The 27,400-nt window shown below is 41.1% G+C and overlaps 1 protein-coding gene and 1 long non-coding RNA gene across 3 annotated transcripts in view; both read right to left on the bottom strand.

Annotated features, from left to right (window-relative positions):
• Window positions 1-21,333, bottom strand: part of ANXA5 (annexin A5) — a 32,148-nt gene extending 10,815 nt beyond the window's left edge. Inside the window, exons 1-8 of one of the 2 annotated variants that reach the window (XM_064585000.1) lie at window positions 21,176-21,333; window positions 21,027-21,069; window positions 12,668-12,856; window positions 8,684-8,768; window positions 7,269-7,363; window positions 5,781-5,894; window positions 3,560-3,650; window positions 279-358 (exon numbers count right to left, since the gene is read on the bottom strand). In XM_064585000.1, the coding sequence (XP_064441070.1) occupies window positions 279-358; window positions 3,560-3,650; window positions 5,781-5,894; window positions 7,269-7,363; window positions 8,684-8,768; window positions 12,668-12,778 (576 nt within the window). In that variant the 5' untranslated portion in view covers window positions 12,779-12,856; window positions 21,027-21,069; window positions 21,176-21,333. The remainder of the gene's footprint in view (window positions 1-278; window positions 359-3,559; window positions 3,651-5,780; window positions 5,895-7,268; window positions 7,364-8,683; window positions 8,769-12,667; window positions 12,857-21,026; window positions 21,070-21,175) is intronic. The other variant, XM_045880508.2, reaches the window with a different exon arrangement.
• Window positions 11,013-12,653, bottom strand: LOC135363639 (uncharacterized). The gene is made up of 2 exons (XR_010409522.1): window positions 11,782-12,653; window positions 11,013-11,688 (listed from the first exon to the last, which is right to left on the bottom strand). It is a non-coding gene; the product is annotated as an uncharacterized LOC135363639 (long non-coding RNA).
• Window positions 21,334-27,400: the final 6,067 nt, after the last annotated feature.

Genomic DNA, 27,400 nt, shown 5'->3' on the forward strand with positions numbered 1-27,400 from the left:
AAACCAATCTGACCCTTTTGATTTTAAATCCTATGAATGAAAGAGAATAGTGATATCTTAAATAAAAAAAGCAGAAAAAAAAACAAAACCGTAAGTTAGCTAGCTATTAGAGTTTAGGTCAGATATTCTGAAAAACAAACAAACACAGGCAACATACAACCACAATCAGGCAAGTATGAGAAATGATTAAAGAATTTTAAATGACCTTACTTAACTAGATTCAGACAAGTCCAGCTTCAGATTTTTTAATCAAACTCTAAATAGTCTCCACCCAATACCTGAAGGAGAACCACCAACATCCTCTGGTAGAACCCTGATGTATCCCCCACCACGTCATCTTCCAGGCTTGAGCCATATTCTGCAACAGAATAATTTCATACTTATTTATAGCTTCTTTCAACTAAAAAAGATATCCTGCCATGAATCAAATGGAGGAGACATAAAGGAAGGAATATTTGATTAGTATAAATGTTCTCTACTCCATCTCTGAGTGCTCTAAAGACTAAAGGCAAATGCTTAAATGAGTGACTGGTAGAAAACAAATTAAAGTCTCTCAAAAGCACTCAATTCAAGCCTAAATCCAGACTCAGCCATTCAGAAACACTCTCAACCAATGCAATTAATACTCTGTAGACATGTGATGGGTACAGGAAAACCTCTAACATACAATTGATCATAATTTTAAACTCTGTAATGCTTTCTTTCACAAATTTTACATGATTAGTTTCCAAAGGTCTTCTATCCTCTAAAATTCTGAGCTTTTCTTTCTTTAGGCACGGCCATTCTTTCCCCTAATAAGATATTTTTTCCTCTGCAGCAAATAAAGTTAACTCTGAGAGACAGCTGTGATGTTTTAAAATATGCCCCCTCCCAGCTCTATTTCCAGTTATTCCACATAATGCCACAGGAAAGGGGAGAACTGGAATCTACAAAAGTCTATGCACCCTCTTCACTAACTCAAACAGCTGCTATTGAAGGCAGCTCTAAGACATTTAAATATTTAATCATTATTTGAGGGGCGCCTGGGTGGCTCATTTGTTAAGCGTCTGCCTTCGGCTCAGGTCATGATCCCAGGGTCCTGGGATCGAGCCCCGCATCAGGCTCCCTGCTCCACGGGAAGCCTGCTTCTCCCTCTCCCACTCCCCCTGCTTGTGTTACCTCTCTCGCTGTCTCTCTCTCTGTCAAATAAATAAATAAAATCTTAAAAAAAAAAAATCATTATTTGAAAGCAGACAAACTTTAAAAGCCTGACACTTCTGTTTTAAAAGATCTAGAAGACCACAGGGACAGGAGGGAAAACTGAATGGAGAGAAATCAGAGAGGGAGACAAACCATGAGAGACTCTGGACTCTGGGAAACAAACTGAGGGTTACAGAGGGGAGGGGGGTAGAGGGATGGGGTAACCGGGTGATGGGTATTAAGGAGGGCACATGTGGTGATGAGCACTGGGTGTTATACACAACTAATGAATTGTTAGAACACTACATCAAAACCTTATGACATGCTGGCTAACTAAATATAATATAATATATAATATAATATTAAATAAATAAATGTCTAGAAGAGCTCCATCTTTATTTCAACCAGTTACCTAAATACAAAATGTTGAAGGACTCTTCTATCCCTTCGCGTACTACAAAACCTGTATGTGATTAATGATCAAATCATTTCACATAGTTCCCCTCCCTCTAATCTATCCCCGTCATACCTCCCACCAACCTATGGCCCACCTAGGTTGGGCCATAACTGCCTAGCTTACCTCCCCACATGTATAGCTATCTAATCAGCCTCTTGATTCAAATCTCCTTCCTTCAGTACTCCACCGCCCATTACACCACCTCTGAATCAAGTGCAAAGCTCTCACCCAGTCATGTAAAACCATCAACAACAGAGCCTGCATTTACTCTGTTTATCTCCCGCACGAGACATGCACATACCCTCCATGACAGCCAGCTTCTTTCCACTCCTTCCATATACTGCTCTCACTCTAGTCCCCATGCCATTCCAGACCAGGGATGAACGGATGAACACGCCAAAAATGTTTTCTTCACCTCCCCAAAACCTACCTCGTCTGGAAACCTTGTCTGACTGCACCACAGAGCCTCTTCTAACATCAAGAGCCTGGATGACCTCTCTGCTCTAAATGAATTCTGGCATGAAACATTTTTTGGTATTTGACTTTAGTTTGGGTTCTGCTATCCTTGAACAGCCGCAGTCAGTTTCTAAATCACGTCACTCCCAAAGAGACTGCAAACTCCTTGAGTACGGGAGCTATGGTGTGGGAACCCTTTGTGTCATTCCTGACAGCCAGCGCACCACCAGACACACAGCCAGGGCGTAGTACGTGACAGCACCCCGTCTGTCATCCAGCACACAAAGGCTCCCTCACAAAGGTCACCATCCCCAGAGAGAGATCTTTGAATATGACATCAAATAAAACGCACAGGTGATCTTCTGCACTTACGTTACATGTATCCCCTCTGCCTTAGTGGTTGGGACCTATCCAACTTTAACGAGAAGCAGGAAAGAAGATCCAGCACTTCAGAAAGTTAATTATTTAAATTTCACACTGTTCTGATTTGCTGAGTTACAATGTCATTTCTAAGATAAATAAACTAGTGCCAAGACAGGGACCCATTTTCCTAGCTGAAGGCACTCAACTTGTTGGTCTGCTGACTGAGCTGATAATCTCAACAGTCTGCTCAGTCAGGTAGGGGAAAGGGTCTGGTACAGAAAATGTGACGAGCAAAGAACACTCTACTTTACTTTTTATTTCATTTTCTTGGTTCCATTCATAGAACATACTTCAGATTGAAATGATAGATTTTTTTTTTCACAAAAAAAGTAAGGCACACCAAAGAGAAAAATTAAAATGCAGAGTATTCAGGGCACCTGGGTGGCTCAGTTGGTTAAGCGACTGCCTTCGGCTCGGGTCATGATCTCAGGGTCCTGGGATCGAGTCCCGCATCGGGCTCCCTGCTCCTTGGGAGCCTGCTTCTCCCTCTGCCCCTCTCTCACTCTCTGTCTCTCATGAATAAATAAATAAAATCTTAAAAAAAAAAAAAATGCAGAGTATTCAAGCACTGCCGTTGACTAAAATGACACACATTTACTCAAACATTTTCATCAACTCTGGTCTGGACAAGGTTTCTTTTCCCAAATTCCAAAAGGGCCTTTTAGGTAACTCTTAACTTCTACTAACATTAAAACTGATTTTTTTTTTTTTTCAGGAAGAAAAACCACCTACATCTTGAAGTTCATGTAAAAGAAAAACAACCTGTATGTCCCTACACTAGTTGCAAATTCTACGTAAAAGTAAACTCCTATCTTCATCAGAAGCTTCTCTTAAGTACCAAAATAGATACAGGTCCAGGAAAAAGCAGTCTTTTCCTTACTGAAGGAAAACGAGCTTGAATTGTTGCTTATTCATTCATTCGCTCACTCGTTTATTCAGCAATCACGTATGGCCTGCCTCCTGTAACCATGAAGAACTGCACTCACTTTAGAAAAGTGTAAAAGTGACTGGAGATGAAGGGGAAATAAAATTCCAAATGTTTACCTTCCTCATAAACTTGTTTTATGGCTCTCAGTTCTTCAGGTGTCCTTGAAGCAATAATTTCTGTCAGTACTTTTTCATCTGTCCCAGCTCCCTGTTTGGAGATTTATTTTTAATAGAGAACATACGTCAATAAGATGAAAGTTATTTTCCTAGAATAGATATTACCCAAATTGCATAATTATATAATTATATAAACTATCCAACTTAATATTCACTTCTTTGTATACAAGTTCTATTAGTTACAGAATTAAAACATTTCCAATTTATTTTCTTTCCAAAGACAATTTTATCCTTTTTTGTCTAATGAAAAACGTTTATTGCATGTATGTGATATATGACACATAAGAGATTATATAAATTTTTAATTTTATTCTAAATAGTTTCATTCTAAATAGTTTGAAAGTAAAACATGTTAATGAAACATGAAATTAAGAAGACTGAAAGAGTAAAAATGAAAACTTTACATAAATTTACATGGAGGAGCACTGACACTTAAACAATTGTATCTCAAAACATAAAGCCCCTGCCCTCAAATTAAGTTTTCCATGGAATTTCCAATTCTGTACCAAAGGAAATAATAAATGTAGCATTGCTTAGTTACTAGGAACTGGATCAGTACAAAGGAACTGAAACATGCTTTCTGGATTTTTGGAACATACAGTTGACCTTTGAACAACGTGGGAGTTAGGGGCAATGACCACCTCCCAAGTCAAAAGTCTGTGTATAATTTTTGAGTCTCTAAAAACTTAACTACAAAGAGCCTACTACGGTTCGTCGGAAGCCTTACTGATAACATAAACAGTCGATTAACACATGTTGTGTATGTTATATGTATTACATACTGTATCCTCACAATAAAGTAAGATAGAGAAAAGAAATGCTATTCAGAAAATCATAAGGAAGAGAAAATACAGTAACTATACTGTACTGTAAAAAATCAGTATATGTACAGTTCAAACCTGTGTCGTTCAAAGGTTAACTGTAATTTTAGTTGGTTTTCTTTCTTCTTCTGATAAAAGTCTATCTACACTGCTAAATTAGAAGCTACAAGCAATGATAGAGCTGAACTTAATTTTTAAAAATAGCATATTTAAGCCTTATTCTCTTTATATCTCTGTTTCTTTTTCAAAAATCAAGCACAAGGGGCACCTGGGTGGCTCAGTTGGTTAAGCAACTGCCTTCGGCTCAGGTCATGATCCCGGAGTCCCGGGATCGAGTCCCGCATGGGGCTCCCTGCTCGGCGAGGAGTCTGCTTCTCCCTCTGACTCTACCCCCTCTTGTGGTCTCTCTCAAATACATAAAATAAAATAAAATAAAATAAAATAAAATCTTTAAAAAAAAAATTAAGCACTAAAAAACCTATGTTTATGCTCTGGCAGAATTTCAATTACTACTGACATTTCAGAAGTACTCCACAAAAAGGCCCTTTTTCAATAACCTGAGATTTTGTTTACTCCAAAAGAAGCACTGTGGGCAAATGAAGAGAATAAGCACAGAAAAGCTCCTAACTTGATAAGGCCTCTTCTCCTTTCACTCCATAAGTAAGAATTCCTGTGCTATATTATCTCCTTGTTGTTAAATTTCCTTTTGCCCATTCAAAATCTACCACTGACTGTACTACTTCCTGTCCCGTAAGTCTAAACAAATGTTTCAAAGTAGTCATATTTATACAATATTCCAAACACCAGTCGAGGGAATGTACATTTAGTTATTTGCTACAATGAAATTATAATAAGATTATCAGCTACTATTTTGGTATTATATATACTATTTTAGTATTTAGAAGTATAGGAAAGAAGGGAAGGGTATTAGAAAATCCTTCCTATCTGAAAATTCTCTCTGTAGTGTTATTTTTTTAACCTAAAATGATTAACAATATTATTATTTCATAATCAGGCAACTTTCTATTTTAAAAGATAAAACACTTAACCTGTAACATTTTTTAAACACATCTCAAAATTAGAAAACAGGCATGAAGATAAAATACAAAGAGCTACAAAAAATATTAAAATTTTAAATAGCCACTATTACTGAGTTAACTATACAAAAAGATTAAATGACACACTTGTAATTTTCTCCCTCCTTTTCTTCTTTTTGCCTCCTACGCAATTTTGTCCTCCAAGAAACCCTCACAGAAATAATTCAAAAATTTTTAAGTGTAATTATCAACACAAAATAACAGTATTCATGACAAGAATGTCCCTTTCACTAATTCTTTTACCTTAAGAGCATGCTTCAGTTCATAGGCATCATAAAGCCGAGAAGGTTTCATCAGAGCCACGATTAATTTTTCAAATTTTCCAGTCAGTTCTGATTTCAGGTCATCCAGAAGGTCCTAAATTACAGAAAATACAAATCTGTGAACCAGGCAGAAATTTTAAGGAGATTCTTCTTAAATATAAAGCATAGCCCTTTGCACGAATGAATTATTTATGTTGCCATCTCCAAGCAGACAAAAGACATGTGAGTTAAACAAAACCCCAGTTTTGAATAATGTACTTTTGACATGACCTAAAGCTTAAGCTAAAACAAAGCCACTTATGTGTCAAGGTATTTGTTTTTAAGAAATGTTTTTCTGAACTTCACAATTAAAAAATGAATAAAAATAGGTTAAAGAAAGTTTAAAAATACTGTTTTGAGAAACACGTTTATCTTTAAAAACAATTTTCCCAAAATAAAATCATAAATGCATTTTTACAAATGACAAAATCTAGCCTATCATACCTAAACAAAATAATTTTTTCTCTCAATATTTATTAATATTCTAATACATAATGAATTATGTTTATAATTATGCTCCTGACTACCAAGAGACAGCTGCTACAATGGAGAAAATATAATTATGAAAAGAAAAGCAGTATTCCCTACCCATTCCAGTTTCAGCACATAAGAAACCAGAAACTATGTTCAGAATACTCTTTTTGTTTGCTTGTTTGCTTTGCATTTGTTTTTTAATTAAATGATAAAAACAAATTTTCAGAATAACAAAATTATGTTTAAGTTTCTCATATACACAGTAATTCATTTAAGTAACAGTAATTCATTTAAGTAACAAATTTAATTTTTATTTGATCTGTTAATCAAATAAGAGCATTTAAATCAATGAACTAAAAACACATTTATTAAAATACCACTCCACGAGGAACCAAGAATGTACTATGTCACAATAAAACAGACTATCATACAGGTTTGCATCTAGAAAATAGCTAATAAAACAGTCCTGAGAAGGAAGCAGGCAAGAAGAGAGGCAGCTATCACCATGGGATCTTTTGGCACTTTGGTAGCATCAAGCAAGGGAAAACAATTATGGGGATAAGTTGGGTGAACACTGTAAACCAATAGCTGATAATTAAGAAACTTTAAAAGATGGGGCGCCTGGGTGGCTCAGTCGTTAGGCGTCTGCCTTCAGCTCAAGTCATGATCCCAGGATCCTGGGGATCGAGCCCCGCATCGGGCTCCCTGCTCCGCGGGAAGCCTGCTTCTCCCTCTCCCACTCCCCCTGCTTGTGTTCCCTCTCTCGCTGTGTTTCTCTCTATCAAATAAATAAAATCTTAAAAAAAAAAAAAAAACCCTTATAAAGAGAAAAGGAATAGTAAAATCAGAATAATAGAATAAATAATGTTTACAAAGGAATATTCGTAGAGTTCAAACTAGCCTTAAACCATATCGGGGCTCTCACATTCTAATTTAGGATGAAGTGCAGTCTTACCCTGCCAAATAGAGTTTTAAAAGCCACGGCGATTTCCTGGCGCTGAGCATTACTTCGGGATGTCAACAGAGTCAAGATGCTCTCCTCATCAGTGCCTGCAATTTATGTTCGAAGAATTACATCTTGGCTCCCCCATGCCCACTGTCTCAATAACCTTTGGGATCAGCGCCCCAGTCACTTTGATTCCTTACCTCATAAAATAGACTTATTAAATAATTCATTAAGCTACAAAATGCACAACATATAACGTGTTATATTTTCAATATAAACTATCCCCTATTCCTGATGTATTGTGAAGTAGGTAGAAAAATATTCCTGACTTTTTAAAAACTGAGCGCACCTAGTTTTTCTTGCAACAGATAGTTACTCAAACAATGGATATTCACAAGGCAGGTGTTGAGTGTTATAGCAGATTAAGAGAGGAGAAAGATACAGACCCTGGTTTCAAGTTACAATTTAGGGTAAAAAATACAAATACACATGGACAACCTTGAGCTAAGGCAGACTGTTACAAGTGCCTCAGGAGAGGTCCAGGTGTTGAATGGGGTTTCAGAGGAGGTTCTCTTAGCTGATAGGTGGAAGGAGTTTTGGGAAAACTTCATGGAGAAGGTGACACCCAAAAGAGTCGTGAAGGATGGAAGGGTTTTATCAGGCGATGATACAGGTTAAGAGGACAGGCCTTTAAAATGAGAGAAAAGCTCAGCAGTAGGAAAATACAGGGTTTTCATGAATAGCAGATAACCCAGCATGGTTGGGTCAGAGAACACACGGAGTGGTAACATGAGCTGAGTCCGACAATGTGGGCTGGGATACTGAGGAAGGGCGTGCAAGGCCAGAAAGCTAAGGCTAATCCTGCTACAACAGAAATCTCACAAGATATTCAGAATGGAGAGAGAAGGGGTCAGAACCAAATTTGAAGAAGGTGGATCCCCACTCATGGACACTAATACAGAAGGAGCCTGAGGAGAGAGGATCAGTTCTGCGTAGAAATCCTCCAGATGAGAGGTTTATACATGGCTAGAAAGGAGACTGGGGAAAGAGAAGATAGTTGAATGCAAGAGACTGCAGAACTAGACACCTGATCGGGCAAAGGGGACAAAGGCCTGCACAGCTGATCACTTTCAGGAATGTCTGCTTATCTACTTGGTCAGCTACCTCCCAGGTAAAGCTGAAAAGCTAAAAAACAAAGAGGCCAAATTTAACTTTCTGTTCAGTTCTAGAGATTGAATATTAGGGATGATCAGTCATATTATTTTGTTACTTTCATGTATCTTCCCTCTTTTTATACATTTCAGATAAAATATTCTAAAATTAATCTTACTGTAAATCAGTGACTTTTTGTTTGAAAAAACAAAGGTCATATGTTTGTTGTTGTTGTTTTTTTTTTTTAAGAACAAAAGGAAGGTTGAATTTACCCAGGCCTTTCATGGCCTTCCGAAGAGTTTCTGCATCAGCCCGCTCATCAAATTCAGGGAAGGCAACCACGGTGCCTTTAAGAACCTGGGACAGGAAACACAGTGATATTATTCATGGCATGACCAATACAGACAAAGCAAATAATAACAAAGCAAGCCATTGCTCTATATCATGTTCAGTCTTTAAATAAATTTACCATTTGATAACCCCATTTGAAATGGGAAGAGGACCACTTACAGTTTGGATTAGCAGAACCAATTCAGTGCATGAGCTATCCTGGTCCACCTGCAATACCATTAATGGGAAGGTCTGGCTTCCAAGGCCTTCGTCCCTTGGGCATCGCCCCCAGTGTCCATGCCCCGATGAGACCCCCAGATTCACAGAGGGCACTTCCTTGCAGGATTCCTTCCATTTAAGTCTCTTGCCACTTTGATCGAGGGCATGCTGAACCTGCATTGAAACTTGATGCCCTGCCCTAGGCACTCAACTCCAAGCAGTATTTTTACTACATAACTTTTCATCTAGTCCTGTTTCTTTATATTTACTTAGGGATTTTAAGATAACCTGGTAAAGCCTGAAAAGATATTTGGTAATTCATATGCCAAATCTTTGAATTTAGAACTTTATAAAAGTAGGGACACCTGGGTGGCTCTGTTAAGCGTCTGCCTTTCAGCTCTGGTCAGGATCCCAGGGTCCTGGGATTCAGTCCTGCATCCGGCTCCTTGCTCAGCAGGGGGCCTGCTTCTCCCTCTGCCTGCCCCTCCCCCTGCTTGTGCGCACGCGCTCTCTCTCTGACAAAATTTAAAAAAAAAAAAAGAACTTTATAAAAATATATTGGAAGACATGCTTCATAAGGTTTGCTGTTATGCTTATATTATCATACATGTAGTGCTTTTATTTATTTATTTATCTATCTATCTATCTATCTATTTATCAGGGAGATTGAAAGCAGGAGCAGGGGGAGTGGCAGGCAGATCCCGAAGCAGGCTCCCCGCTGAGCAAGGAGCCTGATGTGGGACTTGATCCCAGGAGCCTGGGATCACGACCTGAGTAAAAGGCAGACGCTTAACCGACTGAGCCTCCCAGGCGTCCCCATGTAGTGCTTTTAATCATCAAAATATTTTAAGGCTTCCCCCTCAAAATCTGCAATATCATTAGTTCTTTAGAATCAGAAGGCTTTATGAATACTGAGTCCTAAACTTTTATCTTATGATAAAAGGAGGATCCCAGCATTAACTTTTACTAACAAATGCTTTTGCAGTCCTTCAAAACTCCTGTTAAGGTTCTATCTAAAACTGAAGAGGGGCGCCTGCGTGATTCAGTCGGTTGAGCATCCGACTCTTGGTTTTGGCTCAGATCATGATCTCAGGGTCCTGGGATCGAGCCCCACCTCGGGCTCCCTGCTCAGCGGGAAGCCTGCTTCTCCCTCTCCCACTCCCCCTGCTTGTGTTCCCTCTCTCACTGTGCCTCTCTCTGTCAAATAAATAAATAAAATCTTAAAAAAAAAAAAGTGAATAAATACCACAGGTTCTCTCAGTGTTAGAACCTAGGACTGACATGACAGATAACTTCGTTCTCTTGTCTGTCTATTCATTCACTCAATAACCATTTTTTGAATGCTTTCCACATGCGGACTAATTGTACTAATCACTAGGAAAAAGTGATGATCTCTAAAAGCCAAGAGAACATGCCAGGCACGTAAATAATCAAGTACAGTAGAGTATACACACACACAGGTTTCATCAGGGTACATATACACATAAAGGAGGGGCTGAGTTGGGAAGAGTGGAAAGAAAAGATATCAGAAAAACTTCCCAAAAAATGTCTTGAAAGTTGCCTGTGATTTTCCAAGGCAGGTTCAAGAAAGCAGAGAAGTACAGGAAGGTATAATCCAGCATGCATAAAAACATGAAAGAATGAAAAACTCTGGTGCTTTGGACAAAGGATTAAGAGTTTGAACAGACTGAAACAAACAGTAAGTATGCAGAGAAAAGCAAATGGTGGTCATGGTGGGAGGTAAGGAGGAGCTGCATGGCCATGCTAAGAAGTGCTGACCATCCTGTAGGCAAGGGGAAGTCATTAGGGGACATTTCAGTAGGGAAGAATAATGTCGACTGTGCCCAGTGATATTACTGGGGCAGCAGTGGAGACAACGGAATGGACTAGGCAAGAGTGGAGACAGGAAGGCTGTTGTAAAAACAACTAACCAAGGAAGAAGAGAGGGCCTGATCCAAGTCAGGAGCAGTGGAAATGGAAAGGAGAAGACAGACAGGAACAGAACCAAGGCAGAAGGAACCAATTAGGATGATTCCTTTTTTGGTTGGGCAATAGGATGACTGGTCTTACGTTTCTCCCCAGTAGGTATACTGGAAGAGAAGCAGGCTTTGTCAGTTACCAGAGTACATAAGTGGTCAGTGGAGCTGTGTGAGGAGGCTATCACAAAAGGCAATGTTAGTGGGGTGGCAAGGAGAACAAGCAGAGAAGGGAAGGTCCCCTACAATCAGAATGGCAGCTAAGGGGTGCCTGGGTAGCTCAGTCAGTTAAGCGTCCAACTCTTGATCTCAGCTCAGGTCTCGATCTCAGGGTCATGAGTTCAAGCCCCTGCATTGGGCCCCTAATATTTGCTCAGTATGTCAATGAGCCAAGCACAGTGTTCAGAGCTTCACATGGATCATCTCATTTTATAGGTGAAGATACACATTGCCTTAGAAAGGTTTGGAGAATCATCCAAGGGACCATCAAGCAAGTAGCAGAGTCAGTACCTGAAGACAGGCCATAGAACTGCAGGCTATTAATCATGATGGTGCACAGTCTCCCAAAAACAAAAAGGAAATCTCCAAAGAGGGTGGTGATGGCATGGAGAAGCCAAAAGGGAAAAATGTTCCAGGAAGAAAAGAAGAAAAGGCAGTGTCCAGTATCACAGAGAAGTCAAACAGGAGGTGAGAGTGAAAGGGTCCACTGCACTTGATAACGAGGAGGTCTTTGATGGTGGTAAAAAGCATGACTGGAGGACACCAAAAAAGCGAATTGTGAGGCAAAGCATCTCCATGAACTCCGATTTTACAAATGATGTTTTTTTTTTCTTTTAAAAACTCACTTTAAAAAAAAAATACTTTATCCAGTTTATAGGCTATGGAGTTGCTAGTAGATCGAGAGGTTAAGAACAGAGGAGACAAGAGAGATTTGCCTTAAAAAGACATCTGACCCCTGAGACTGAAGGAAATGAGGTGAAAGATGGAAGGAAGTATCCTCAGAATCTCAGCGACTGACTCTGAAGAAGAAATAACTGCTGATTGTATTTTTGAAAGCTTTCTAGAAATTGGGAAACACGTGCTACATTCCACATGATCCGAGTCACTGTCAAAGCTAGCCAAAGCCAAGTAGTGGTAGTAAGGGACCAAAAGTGAATCACAGACGTGAGTCACAAGGGCAGAAACCTTGTTTGGACATCCTGTCCAAACTCCATCCCAGTCCACACAAAATTGTCTGCACTGGGTAAATGTGACTTTCCATGACTCATGCTAGAGGGCTTCTCCTTTTTCCTATAGCCCCACTAGCCTCAAGTTAAACATTTATACCTTACCCAGGTTAATTCCAACTGTGAGTAGGTACTGCTCCCTTCCCCCATCCCCAGTTCCTCCTCAGTTACCTTCACTCCCTGCCACCAAGGTCTTCTCAAGGGCATTAGTATATATTCTCAGGCCATACATGGCCAAAACATATAAGTCACTCTTTTAACTCTCACCTTCAAAATTATCCACTCTCCTAGCTCTGTAATTTTGTAGTCTTTTTTTGTTCCTTTATTCTAAATGAGAAAGTTCTTTACCGTCAAGGACTAGGTGTGCCAAAATAAAATGAACACAATTAAACCAAAAAAAAAAAAAAAAGTGCAGGGTTGCTTTCCTAGACAGAATTTAAAGAAACAGGAAAACAACAACAGAAACAACAACTTCAAATTTAAAGATGAGAAAACATTCACCTGCCTGGAACCTTTTAAACTGAAGCCTTCCTGGGGCACCTGGGTGGCTCAGATGGTTAAGCGTCTGCCTTCGGCTCAGGTCGTGATCCCAGGGTCCTGGGATCGAGTCCCGCATCGGGCTCCCTGCTCCGCGGGGAGCCTGCTTCTCCCTCTGCCTCTCTCTCTCTGTCTCTCATGTATAAATAAATAAAATCTTTAAAAAAAAATAAAAAATAAGCTGAAGCCTTCCTGAAGACACAGAAGAGAACGAAACCCTCTTTAAATCTGTCTTCCAGTTTAAGGAAATCAATACTTAATCAAACACCTACCCAGCGTTCCTCTTAATACTGATCAGGAAGCCGGAAACCAGGAAGCAAGCCACTACAGCTGAGCAACTGCTAAGCGGCCACAGGGTGATTTTTAAGTATGGTTCTTCTGAGGCTCAGGTTTGACAAAAATCCTCTGGAGGCTGCCCAGAGAGGTGGGGAACGGGGAAGTCCAACGGCAGAACCCTGCCTCACTCCCCAGCCAGAGCAGTTCAGGTCTTACCTGATGTACACAGTACTGGCCCCTTAATATTTCCTGTGATAATATGCGTCCCACCGAGGAGCAAAGAAAAAAAAATTAAAAATCACTGTACCGGGAAAAATAAAATGAGCAGGAAAAGAGGGGAAAACCGGCATGATATGATTATGATCGAAGTTGCAAGGTAAAATAAATATCAGAAGGAAAAAAACCCAGAATCTCCAAGAGGACTGAGGGGTATAAACATAGACAATAGGGGGTGAGAAATAAGATCTCAAGCCCTAATTCTTTTTTTTTTTTTTTTTAAGATTTTATTTATTTGACAGAGAGATAGACAGAGCCAGAGAGCACAAGCGGAGGGAATGGCAGCGGGAGAGGGAGAAGCAGGCTCTGCACTGAGCAGGGAGCCCGATGTGGGGCTCGATCCCAGGTCCCCGGGATCATGACCTGAGCCGAAGGCAGATGCTTAACCATCTGAGCCACCCAGGCACCCGTCTCAAGCCCTAATTCTTACCCTGGCTCCAAATCTATCAAAAAAGGTGAAAGTTAAGTTCAAAGCCTTAAATTCAAATTGTTTTTTAACCATTACCTTGACCCCTTTCTTAAAATCAAGTGTAAGAGGGGAAAAGTATCACTATAAATAATTTAAGTTCTACACATAAAGGTAGAAAAGAAGTTTTGAAAACGAAATAAAGGTTTTGTCAGTATGATTTAGGTTTTTGTTGTTTCTTTAATGCTCCCATGACTATGACTCCCTGACAGTATAAGAATGCCTTCCCTTGGCAAATACCAACAAATGGAAAGTTAAACTGTCCATGAATAATGGTGATGCCTTGAGTTAGTTAAAGTGGGCAAATGCATTAGCCTCCAATGAGTACACATTTGCGGTGGGGAATGGGGGGGGGGCAGTTCTGTTTTACCTAACTGTTCAGCTGGGCGTTCTATGAATAGTACTTGAAAAGCTGTATCACTAACCAATTCATTAACCAATACTTCAGGAAACAAGCTTATAGACTTCTCATATTAGAGAAGACTGTGCACGGATTCACAACTTTTTTTTCCTTTTGTTTCTAAACAAGGGGCAGAAATCTAATAAACATGGCTGGTCCTACACAAAGGTAGGAAATGTTAGCCTCAAACCATTTTTAGTTGTAGGAAGAGGAATAATACATAAATAAATGACCTACAGAGATGAAAGAGGATTTAAAGATCATATATACCCTGCTGCTTACTAGACAGCACCTCTTAAATGTTTTATAAGGAACTCAAATTCAACAGATCCACTACTAACTCTACCTTCTCCCCCCACCTCAAACCCGTATTCCTTTCTCAGAGAAAAACACAAATCAACCACTCAGTCAAGCAAGCCATTCATCTTGACCCTGACCGGACCCTTCACCACCAAGGACCACCCCACTCATGCACCCAATCTGCCTACTCTTCTGACAGTCCCCTCCTATCTCAAGTCCCAGCCACTGCCTAGTTTGTCTTTAAGATTTCACTGGGATCGTAGCGGCAGATTCCTAAGTGGTCTTCCACTATCCCACTTCTCTCTCCTTCCCTCCCACCCCCTGCACCATCATGCGGTTTCTGCTGCCACAGAAATGCAACATCACACCAGAACCAGGGTGATCTTGGTTAAATGCAAATCTAACCATGGCACACCCCAACTTAAAACTCTTTTTTTTTTTTTAAGATTTTATTTATTTATTTGAGAGAGAGAGAATGAAAGACAGAGAGCATGAGAGGGGGGAGGGTCAGAGGGAGAAGCAGACTCCCTGCCGAGCAGGGAGCCCAATGCGGGACTCGATCCCGGGACTCCAGGATCATGACCTGAGCCGAAGGCAGTCGCTTAACCAACTGAGCCACCCAGGCGCCCGGGACCAACTTAAAACTCTTTGATAGCTTCCCTCACCTACAAAATGGTTAATATTCTTTAGCTCTTTCTGGCATCCCTTTCCAAGGCAGGGCTCCATCTCCCCACCTGACCGCTTCACTCCAGCAATATCATCTTGCCTGTGGCTCCTGGCCAGGCCAAACTCCTTTATACCTCTGAGCATTCACCCTGGCTGGTGTTGCCTCTGCATATAATGCCCTTCCTCCTTGGCCCACCTGACCACTGCCAGGTAAGTGACCTCAGTTTTCTCTTCTGTGAAATTGAAATAGTAATACTGATTTCCAAAACTGTACTGTGAGCACTAAATAATGCATACAACGGACTTAGCAATGCATCTGTTATACCAATAAATTTTTGTCCCATTTCCTTTTTTATTTCCCACGTCTAACAATACCTGGTGCCTAGTGGGAACTCAAAAGCTTCATCCATTCATAAATGCACGCATGAATGGGAAGTAAAGAGAAGAGTTAGGAACAGGTGTCCAAAGAAATGATACCAACTGGAATATGCATTCATTCCAGTAAATCAACTGCATACAGGTTTACATATTATATAAACTACTAAACTGAAAGGATGGGTCCAAAAAAAAAAAAACAAACATTTAAGCAAAGGTCTTAGGAGCACTAATTTTTGTAAAGATCAACTAATGTGTTTGTGAAGTTTTAGAATAGTATACAGGTTATATGAATAAAGTTTATTTCAGAAATTGATCTATTATGTAAAAATACTATATTTCTACCATTTTAAATTTCTAAGTCACTAGCTCTCCAACTGTGTCCAAAGGGACCAGATCTAGATAAGGGAATTAAGATTTGCTGAATGCCAATGAATTGCTCAGTGGCTTCCCAAGAAGCCAAGCAGTTTTGCATCTAGTTCTCAGCATCCAAAATGTAAACAAGAGTCGGAGGTATCAGGAACTGAGAGACACTAACCCAAAGCAGTATAGGTAATCCTGATCTAAGATCCCAAGAGAGATCTCTAAAGAGAGAGTTGACCTTAAAGTGAATGGCATGGAAAGATACAATCAGTATCTGGTCAACTCCTCTAGAATGAACCTCATCTCAAATCTATTTATTTACATTGATCCTGCTTGTTCTGCACAGACACTTTATAAATTATCACAGTACAATGATTTCAAACCAACCAAAAAAATTTCTAAGCAAACCTTGCACAATTTATGTATGGAGGAGAGATCTGATGTTCATGAAGTTTCCAGTGAAAAATTATGTTGCCTCATTTTGCTTCATGACATTCCTGCTGCTTTAAATATAACTCTATAAACATTATAAAGCTAAGTTCAGATTGCCCACAATCTATCTTTTAAAGAAAAATTATTTATTTATTTGAGAGAGTGGCAGAGACAGAGCACGAGGAGGGGGGAGGGGCAGACGGAGAGGGAACTGCAGATTCCTGGCTGAGCAGGGAGCCCAATGAGGCAGGACTCCCATCCCAGGATTCCAGAATTATGACCTGAGCCAAAGGCAAACGCTTAACCAACTGAGCCACCCAGGTGCTTCCCCAAAATCTATCTTTTTAAAGTTTGGTTATCATAAACAAAATTATACAGACTCAAATTGAATTAGAATATATTAAATGGATCATTAATCTTTGAAATACAGCCAACTCCTGATTTTTCCAAACCAAAGAATACAGAAGTACAAAATGTACTTTTAAGTACCTAAAATAAATTAGAATATCTGTGAAATAATTTGGCTCTAGCTCAATAGTGAGATTTTAAAAACCTGCATGAACAAGTTAAGCAATAAGAGAGAAATAGGTCAGGATCCAGTTTAAGAAATCTAACCCAAAATATGGTTAAGTCAAATAGAGAAAAATGACCCTAAAAACTAATTTAAAAAAAAAAGTCACATATGGGCGCCTGGGTGGCTCAGTCGGTTAAGCAGCTGCCTTTGGCTCAGGTCATGATCCCAGGGTCCTGGGATTGAGTCCCACATCGGGCTCCCTGCTCTGTGGGGGGGACTGCTTCTCCCTCTCCCTCTGCCTGCTTCTCTGCCTGCTTCTCTGCCTACTTGTGCTCTCTCTCTATCTCTCTGTCAAATAAATAAATAAAAATCTTTAAAAAAATAAAAAATAAATAAATAAAGTCACATTTAATTGCATGGAGCACTGGGTGTTATACACAATGAATCATGGAACACTACATCAAAAACTAATGATGTAATGTATGGTGATTAACATAACAATAAAAAATTTTTTTAAAAAGTCACATTTATATAATCACAAGTTGACCGTTGTAAGAAAAAGATGAAAGGATTCAAAAAATATTATACTCTATATAGATAATTCAGGCAATTAACAGCTCTCTGGCCATTCCTTAGTAAATATCTTGAACTAGCTTGTACCCAAATTTAGTACATTAGAAAACATTAGTGATCTAAGAATCATAATAATTTATCATTCATTTAGCAAAGTTTATTCTAAAACAATATGGGTGCTGTGGTTCCAAATCAGATAAATACAAAACCATTCAAATGAATCATTTCAAAGATAAAAAAAATAAATATTGTCCAGGAACTGTTTACATGCAGGTACATTTGTGATTCGATACAGTCAACCAGTGTGTTATCTTTGAGAAAGACTGGGAAGCCTCATGTTAGACTACTTCGCTCCATAATAATAGTCAACTGGTAGACCCCCACATGTGTCAATGCTAGTGGATGAGGATTAGGACCAGAGAGAGAAGGGCAGAGCTCAAGGGGTGGTTATTCCACAAATACCCCCAGCTCTGAATGTATTTACTCACCATGATAATATAAATCACTTTTTATGTAGTTCACAATATCTGTTATGGATTTGTCCCCCTATACTGACATCATTAGGGTAAAATTTTAAGAATTTGCAATGATATGAATTATATTAAGTATGAGATAAAACTTATAATTTATTTATATAACAAATAAACAAAAAACATTAATGTAAATACACACAAGAGTATAAAATATCCCTAGTAATATTTTTCATATAAAAACAGAAACTCCAATTATCTACTGAAGATCAGTCAGTGCTTTCTCTTTAAATTCTTAACAAGACGGTCACGCCCACGAGCTACATATACAATTGATTCCTGGATCTTTGCAGGCTGTGACTGGCAGGGTGGTCCCAAGGTCAAGTAAAAAGACAAAACACTGGTATGGGAGGTACAGTTTATAAACATGAAGAATTACTGCTGTGGGAGTCTTTTTCATTCTTCAATAAATAAGAGACAATATTTAATGATACATTTTAAATGGCTGAAATATGCACCTCTAAGTCTCAGGCTTAGATCTGATTTCACTACTTTCCAAATGGCTAGAGTGGAGGTCTCTGGTTCCCATAACCACAGGTCAACAAAACACTACCATAGAAACCGTCTGAAACCTAACACTGAAACTACTTCAGCTTTCCTACCATTACACTGGGGTCCAAGGGAATTTTTTTTTTTAAGATTTATTTATTTGACAGAGAGAGATAGACAGCACAAGTAGGCAGAGCGGCAGGCAGAGGGAAAGGGAGAAGCAGGCTCCAGGCTGAGCAAAGAGAAGAAAGTGGGGCTCGATCCCAGGACCCCGGGATCATGACCCAAGCCAAAGGCAGCCACTTAACCAACTGAGCCACCCAACTGCCCTGGGAATTTTTTGACAGTAAAACTACAAGTCCTTAATGTGGGCATTCTGCATCCCATCAAATGTGTAAGTATAAAAACAACAAAACTCTATCTTAATGTTAATATTTTAACAAAATTTGGGGGCGCCTGGGTGGCTCAGTCATTAAGCGTCTACCTTCGGCTCAGGTCATGATCCCAGGGTCCCGGGATCGAGCCCCACATCAGGCTCCCTGCTCCACGCGGGAAACCTGCTTCTCCCTCTCCCACTCCCCCTGCTTGTGTTCCCTCTCTCGCTTTGTCTCTCTCTGCAAATAAATAAAATCTTTTCTTTTTTAAAGATTTTATTTATTTTTTAGAGAGAGAGAGTGGGCAAGAGAGAGTGAGCAAGGGTACAAGCAGGGGGAGCAGCAGAGGGAGAGGGAGAAGCAGGCTCCCTGCTGAGCAAGGAGCCTGATGCGGGACTCAATCCCTGGGCACTGGGATCATGACCCGAGCCGAAGGCAGACGCTTAACCGACTGAGCCACCCAGGCGTCCCAATAAATAAAATCTTAAAAAAAAAAAAAAAAAAAAAAAACCACCTTTTAACAAAATGTTTTACTTCCATCGTTTCCAAGGAGAACTAATAACAAAGTGCAAAATTCAACACTGTATCTTTCTTAACATTACTTGTAACTTTTATGATGACTAAACACTGTGGTTTTGATAGAAAACAGTCCTGGAGTTGTACTGTGATAGAGATCATGCACCCAATTTTATCATGCAAACCACCATTCTCCCAGGTTTTGTATATATAACATCCTTTACACTTTTCATAGTTTGAAATTATTAATGTCCACAATTGGAAAAGCGTGTTCATTTGTGCTATCTGGAGTCTACATAATTAGAAGGAATTGATTGAAAAACTTCAGACATCACTGGGTGAACTTACAAAAGAGATTCAAGAAACAGCCAAATGAGCAAGGATAAAGGGAATTATTCTTTGATGCCTGATCAGTCATCATTTACATCCCCACACCAGCATATCAAGATAAGAAAAACAACTCTTAGTGAAGGAAAGTTAGTTCCACATAAAAGTATTCTTTATATGGGGAAGAACCTAAACCAAAGTTTCCATTTGAAGTAATAGGAGAATTGGTTTATTGTAATATTTCCTAAGTGCAAAAGAGGAAGTAAGAATGGAAGCACTGTAGAAATTTAATAAAGTTACCAGGTCATCATAATCCTCCCAAGTTCTCTTGGAAAGGACCCTGAAACCTCACTTAATTTTGATGTCAGTTTTGTTTGTTTTGTTTTGATTTAATAAATGAAGAGTATAAAGAGAGGACATTGTCTGAGCAGTTAAAAAACTGGTTTTAAAAAAATTATCTGGACTCTGACAAGCCAGTTTGATTGCTGAGATCTGTAAAATTAGTTTTGCGGTGGAGTTGTTAGCACTGATATTTTATTCAAAAAATACTGTACAACACGGTCGTTTTTTTTGTTTTTGTTTTTGTTTTTAAAGACTGCTATATGAATGATTTTTTCCTTTCTGGTATTTTTGACAAATGTTAAGAGCAAAAAAGACCAATATTAGGTAACCAAGTTCTGAAACAATCCGAAGGCAAATTCAATTTAGAACTCGTTCCACGAGTTACTTAAGAAACGCCGCTCTTCCGTTTAATCTTTTGCCCGGGGGGTGGGGAGGGAGCAGTGCCTACAAGGAACAGTTCCTTTCAGTAAAATTGGGTTGAGCAACTGGAAAAAGCTCACTAGAGCGCTACTGGAAAAAGCCATGCCCACTTGTAGTATTAAAATAATACAGGAAAAGGCAGGGAAAGGAGGGGAGGGGAGAGGAGGGGAGGGGAAGGGAGAGGAAGAGAGGGGAAGGGAGGCGAACGGGGGGAAAGGAAGAGGAGAGGAAAGAAGGAAGGAAGGAAGGAAAGAAGACAGGCATGCAAAGAAAGAAAAAGACAGACATGGGGAAAAAAACGCGTTCGTCTCACTTGACCGCTAAGAGCTTTTCCTGCTCTGGTTCTAATTTTAGCGGTTCTTTGGATTTGGGGGAGAGCGCACTTTTACACATTCACTCACAAAAAGGGAATGTACACAAATCCGGCCACGTCACCGGCTGCTGCGCCCCACCGGCTGCTTCGCGGCAGGTTCCGGCGGGCACTGGACGGGAAAAAGCCGGGGACACAGAAAAGGGGTTGGAGGAGGGAGCAACGAAAGGAGAAACAGGAAAGGTGTAACAGATTTCTCGAAGGCAGATTTTGTTTACTCCTAAACTTTTTTGGCTTTCAGACAAATTCTGGAACTCCCTTGACACAGCTGACAAAGTTGGCAAATGCGAGCGCGGCGCTGGGGGCGCACGGCCCTACCTGTGCCATGGCGACTGCTCAGGTCAGGAGAAGGTGATGCAAACTGCAAGACAAGAGAGACACCGCGGGTTTAGCGAGCCGCAGACCGGTCCTCCCCGCAGCTCCCCTCTCCGGACGCAGCCCCCACCCCCGGCTAGGCGAGCACTCACCCGAGGGTGACAGAGGGACCTAAGTGCCCCGAACCTCCCAGAGAGCGGCGGAGCGCGGGGCGGCGGCGCGCGGGGCAGGGCAGGGAGGCGAGCAGAAGAGGCTCCAGGCAGCCGCTCTCAGTCCACTCGAAGCAGCGGAAACACCACCCGCCCCTCCCCGCCCCGCCCCTCCCGCCGCCAGCCCCGCGAGCCGGGCCCGCCCCTTCCCCGGCCTCGCCCCTTCCCCGGCCTCAGTGCGCCTGCGTGGGGCGCTGCTCGTCCTAGTCCCAGCAGCCTGGGTGGGGCCGGGCGGCCCCTGCTCTGGAAGCGGGGCAAGGCGCGGCTACCGAAGGGCCGCAGGACTGCCTTGTCCTCGCGCAGCGGGAAGGGCGTCGGGGCTCTGTCCAGGACTCTGGGTTTTGGGTCGCTGGGGCTTCTCCTCCCTCCGTGGCCGCAGGAACGGTGGCCTCACAGAGCTGCTCCGACGTAGCTTGGCGTAGCTGACTTTTTGCAAGGCGAGACGGTCGCTGTGGCCAAGGACAGGGCTTCTTTGACTACGGTATAGAAAAAAGAGTGAAGCTTTGAGTGTGTGTCTAAGTAAACAAACAAAGAAAGTGCCAGTGGTTACTTCTTACAGGGCCATCTCTGAAATGTATATAGCCCTTTGGTAGCTTAGGTAGGAAATTTCAAAACCTTTGCCTGGGTCCGTTCCTATTTTACAAACCACCCTAGAACTTTAATGAAACTTAAATTCGAGGTATACTCTATATTAAGCATGAGTGTGAAATATGTAAGTGTGAGACAGAGAGTGAGAGACAGAGACTGACTCAGGATATTGTACTAGGCTGATACAGAAAAAGCAAAGATAGTGCCCTCCGTAGGCCTCCTAATGTGGGGGAGGAGAGGTTCCAGGGCAGGGGCCACAAGGCAAGAGGAGAAGCTTGCAACACTAGACAAGATCACATACTCTCAGATGAGAAGAGCCATGCTGTGGAGGTTTCAGGATAAGAGATTAGAACCTAGTCTGCTTTGGGGAACAAAGAAGAAGCCTTGTCAAATTAAATGGAGAACTAATGTGATTCTTGGTATAGAACATCTCATTTGCTTTCACATGGGAGCCACGTGCTTAAGCAGGCCCTGACAAAGTCACAGCAGAGGGCTTGTTTACTGGAAAGGGAGCCAAAATTGAAAAGTATGTGGAGCTTGCAACATACACATACCCTCCCCTTTTAGCTTGCCTTCCCTCTCTCTGGGAGCCTCTCCTCAAGCAGCCCAACATCTCTGTATGTCCCCCAGCTCTCCACTTCACAGCTCCCCCAGCATTCTTGACAGGCCCATGCACCTGAAGGCAGCCCTTTCTTCGCATCTTTCTCTCCTCACTTATGCTCTGTCCTTTCTTTTTGCCTTTCACCAAGGGTAGCTCCTGTAACTGGCCTAGAACGTTCTTTTTCCCACACACATCTACCTGAACTCCATTTATTCATAGCCTCTCTTGTTTCCTGCTCTGAGAGTAATGAAATGACATAAGACCTAACAATCTTATTGATTCTATAAGGATATGCCCATCATGGGTTAATGATTTACTCTGTGTCCTGCAGCCTAGTACTGATAGAACTAATGAATGATCGGACCCAGTGTCTTGATATATCCCAGTTGGTATTTCTTTCACTTCCAGTTACATCGATTTATTCAACCCCTACTCTGGACCAGGCACAGTTCTAGGTGCTGGGGAAATGAAACAAAGTAGGTCAGAAATTCTGTTGGAGGAGACAGGCAATAAACAAATATCTATTATGTCCAGTATGATACATGCTATAAAGAAAATAAAGCAGGACTAGGGACTGAGGGTGTGGGAACATTATTTTGCAAAGGTGGTCCGAAGGCATTTCTTGAGGAGAAACCTGAATTATTACAATTTAATTGTATTTGACCACTATTTACGGGGCACCCCAAAACTAAAACAAGAGACAAAGTGTACATCATAAAAGAAATGCAATCAAAATGCAACTGGTTTCAGAGGAAGGACCACTAATATCTTGTCAGGGGATTCTAAAAAGTGATATGACATTTGAATTGGACTTGGAGGATATTTTATAGGGCAATGAAGAAAAGAAAGGATGGTCCCTGGTTAGGTGAACAGCAAAACCAAAAGAAGGAAAGTGCTCTTTTGTGCATGGAGGGAAAAGTGCATAAAGAGTAACTGCCACTAGGGGCGCCTGGGTGGCTCAGTTGGTTAAGCGACTGCCTTCGGCTCAGGTCATGATCCTGGAGTCCCGGGATCAAGTCCCGCATCCATTGGGCTCCCTGCTCGACAGGGAGTCTGCTTCTCCCTCTGACCCTCCTCCCTCTCATGCTCTCTGTCTCTCATTCTCTCTCTCAAATAAATAATTAAAATCTTAAAAAAAAAAAAAGAGTAACTGCCACTTAGATGCTGCTTTGAATGGTATATTTAACTGATGGATTTTGAATGACTGATTTTTTTAAACTCCTGGTTATAATAAATAGTGGGCACTCAGAAAATTTCCTTTCATATCTCTTAAAAACAAATATCTATTATCCATTTCCAAAAGGCCCTGATCAGTGTCCAAGTCATTCTCAGAATCTCCACCAGACCCTTCAGTTAACTCGTTCATCCTCCTAAGCTTCTCTTTCATGCATTTAAAATCAAAATCCTTCTCACTCAGTGTGTTGTCTTTATATTGTGTTGTCTTTATATTGTGTTAAATTTAACTACTGCATAATAATTTGGGGTTGATTGTTGTACTCTTCTTGGGTACAAATAATAGATTTCAGCTATTTTCTGATGAGATAATCAGGTGGCATTCCTACCTAAAATTTTCTTTTCATTGAAGAAATATACTAAATGTCGAATAACTGATTTACAAACTTTTGAAACTCAATTTTCTTTGTAAACTCAGGATTTTCCCACTTTCACTCTTGCCCTCCATTATTTGGATCATTCAGGAATTAGCTATTTTATTCTAAACAAGTCACTAGGCTTCTTGGTGTTGCAGATTCTACACCTTCCAACTCTAATATTTTGATCATATATCCACTGACCCACTGTTTCCCTTAAACATAATGATCGATAAAGAGAGAAAAATGGGTAATAGGCTTTGCATAAGTAAGTACAAGACAACTTTTCCCTAATTTTAGAAGAGTGGGAGTCTTATGTTTTAAAGGATTATAAAATTTTCAACTACTCTGATTTTAAAATTGATTTTGTTTAAGGAGGCCTGGGTGGCTCAGTTGGTTAAGCATCAGACTCTTGATTTCGGCTTAGGTCATGATCTCAGGGTCGTGAGATCGAGCCCTGCATCAGGCTCCTTGCTCAGTGCAGAGTCTGCTTGAGATTCTCTCTCTCTCCCTCTGCCCCTCCCCCTGCTCACGCATGCTCTCTCAATAAAATCTTTTAAAGAAGTAAAATAAAATTGTTTTTGTTTAATAAATCGAATTGCTACAAATTGTAATTACTTAATTGCCTGAGAAGGAAGATAGGGGATAGATACCAAGTGAAAGTAGGAATGCCCTACCTCTCTGACTAGAGCTGGAAAGAGCACCTCTGCTGAGGTCAGGGAGAACTGGGTTCAAACCCCCACTGGGCTGCACACCAGGTGTGTGATCCTAGGTTTCCTTATCTAAACTGGTGGTTAGGATTTAATGAGCTAAATTGTGAAAATGCCTAACAATTTGTTAGATCAGTTTCATTCTTCCATGGTTGATTCTCCTTCCAGAAACATTATGATTCTCAGCTCCTATTCTGATGATTCAGCCCCCACCCTCACAAGGAAAACAAAATTAATCTCCTGTGGTCCCACAGCTCTACTGCAGCAGGACCTGTCCTATCACCTGCCGATTCATGCCTGGCAGCCCCCAACATTTGGGAGCCAACCTGGTGATTCCTGGTACCATTTCCATCCAGAGTCTCCCATCAGTGGCCCCTATTGACATACAGCTAAACTAGACTCTGCTCCATAAGCAAGCCCCCACGGTCCCCATCAGATGGTGCAAGGACACCAGAAGCACTTGGAATTTAATTCAAGCCACTACCTGGCCTCAGCTCATCCATCCATGAGTATCTTGGGGTAAGAAATGGAGGTGCATCCATCTGCAGATTTTGCTCTTTCCCCCATCACTTTGACATCCCAGCAGTAACACTGGGATGCAGCCAGCATTCTGGTAGCCCCCCATTCTTGCCCTTTAGATTTAAAGTGATTGTAGTGTCCTTAGGGAATAGGTCCAGATTTACTTTCAGAACCTTGTCCTGAGCCAACAGTGCTAAATTATTAGAAGATCCTTTAATCTACCCTTACTGAGATCCATGTGCACACCAGAAATTAAAAGCAGAGACTTCCCAGGAGATGTTTAGCTATAGATGTCTTTCCACTGTTTTTATTCCAAACAATATTTCTGTTTATCCAGTAAAATGTACATCAATTTCCTTAGCAGGAGACTGGAATGTAGGTCTTCAATAAATAATTAGGTAAAGAAGATTCTCATAGGAATCTTTCAGACAGAATGTTTTAAGCTTGATTGAAACCTTCAGAGCTATTAGCAGTAACAAAGAGTAAAAATACTCAGCCTACTTATAAAAGCACAAGCATCCTGACTCTCTTTTTCTCTTTTATTGCTGAATCCCCGGCACCTAGCATGGTGCCCAGCACTTAGTAGCTGCACATTCAATATTTTGAAAGAATGAGCGAATGGATAAATGAATCCATTGTGGTGTGCTGTGGGGTTTTTACATTTAACAGTGGTTGCTATTAACTGAAAACCATTGATATTCAGAATGATGAGGAAGATTGAAAAAAAAGTTAAAAGGAAACCTTGGAAGAGAATTTTGCCAGAGAAATAGATAATATTCTCAGACAAGGATTCTGAATTCTAGAGCAGACTTGTCCCTGGGTGGGTAAAATTTTGCTTTATGACTTCACTAGTGTGTGACCTTGGACAATGATTTGACTTTTCCTAATATGGGGTGGTGGTTAGGATTAGATGAGATCATTTATTTAATGCCTAAAAATAAACAGGAAGACTGGTTTTAATTTCTCATCCCTCCTTCTTCCAAAAAACTCTCACCGCTAAACCCCACCCTCATCTTCCATGCTGATGATTCAGTCCCCACCCATCCCACTCAAAAACCAAAATTAAGTCCCCATGAATCTTTACCCCACTGCTGCAGGACTTTCCAATTTCTCAGCACTCACCACCCAGCCCCAGGCCACTCCCACTCCTGGGGTCAGTTTATGGTCCTCTCAGCATTGGTTTCTTTATCTGGGGGTTTTCTTCACTCCTTCAACAAATGTACTGTGTCAACCCCTGGCATATTAACTGAGTATACAGTGATTTAAAAAAAAAAAAAAAAGATACACAGGATCTGTCCGGTTAGAGCACTCCGTCTAACAGGCTAAATGAGGTGACAAAGCAGAATTCTACTAACATCTGGGTAGAGGTAAGAGGGTAGGAGGTAGGCTTATATAAGGAAAGCCTTTGCAGGATGGATATATGCCCGTCCCAGCAGTCAGCCTAACAGGGATCAGAGCATGTGATGGAGGGAACTACAATATTCCTCTTTTTTTCCCCTTTATGCAATCTTATTACTTGGATAAGATGAGAATGAACATTCGGGGAAGAACAACTGGGAGGGATTTTGCCTGAGAAAGGCGAGGGAGGGGACCCACCCTCTGAAGGATGCTGTAATAGTCACCCCCACACCCCGGACACTGCCATTCTCCTCTAAAACCTTCCAATCTAATCCCCACTCCCTCGCTGCTTCCTCCTGTCTTCCACATTCTCCCACCATTCCAGCCACGTCTCCTATTACTCTCGGACATCACGCAAACCTCTAGTTCCTCTCTTTCCACCCAGCCTACCGACCATTCTGCTTCCACTGTCTTCTCTGTCCAGCCCCCAGCCTCAGATCACAGCCAGTCAGAGTCATAACAGCCACCATCTTGTCATTGTTCCCACCCTTCTCTGTCCTGTCTACTGTCTTCACATGCCCCACGGACCTGACCACACCATCATCTGCCCCACATGTGGGCTGCTGAGTGTCACTGGACACAACCAATCATACCACAGATTGGCCCTGCAACAAATGTGGGGTTATCAGTCTCAGTGGGACCCTCAGCATTTCTTAGCAAACCTTTAATATGTCCTTGTTCAGCTCTTTCTCCACCCGGCATGATATTGATTTTAGTCTTTCACTGTTCTCCTTAAGATCCTAGCTTTCCCATTTGTCCCAGC

The sequence above is a fragment of the Mirounga angustirostris genome, unplaced genomic scaffold, assembly GCF_029215605.1.
Source record: "Mirounga angustirostris isolate CCGP_5_RB_7025 unplaced genomic scaffold, mMirAng1.0.hap1 SCAF_2, whole genome shotgun sequence".
Taxonomy (NCBI): Eukaryota; Metazoa; Chordata; class Mammalia; order Carnivora; family Phocidae; genus Mirounga; species Mirounga angustirostris.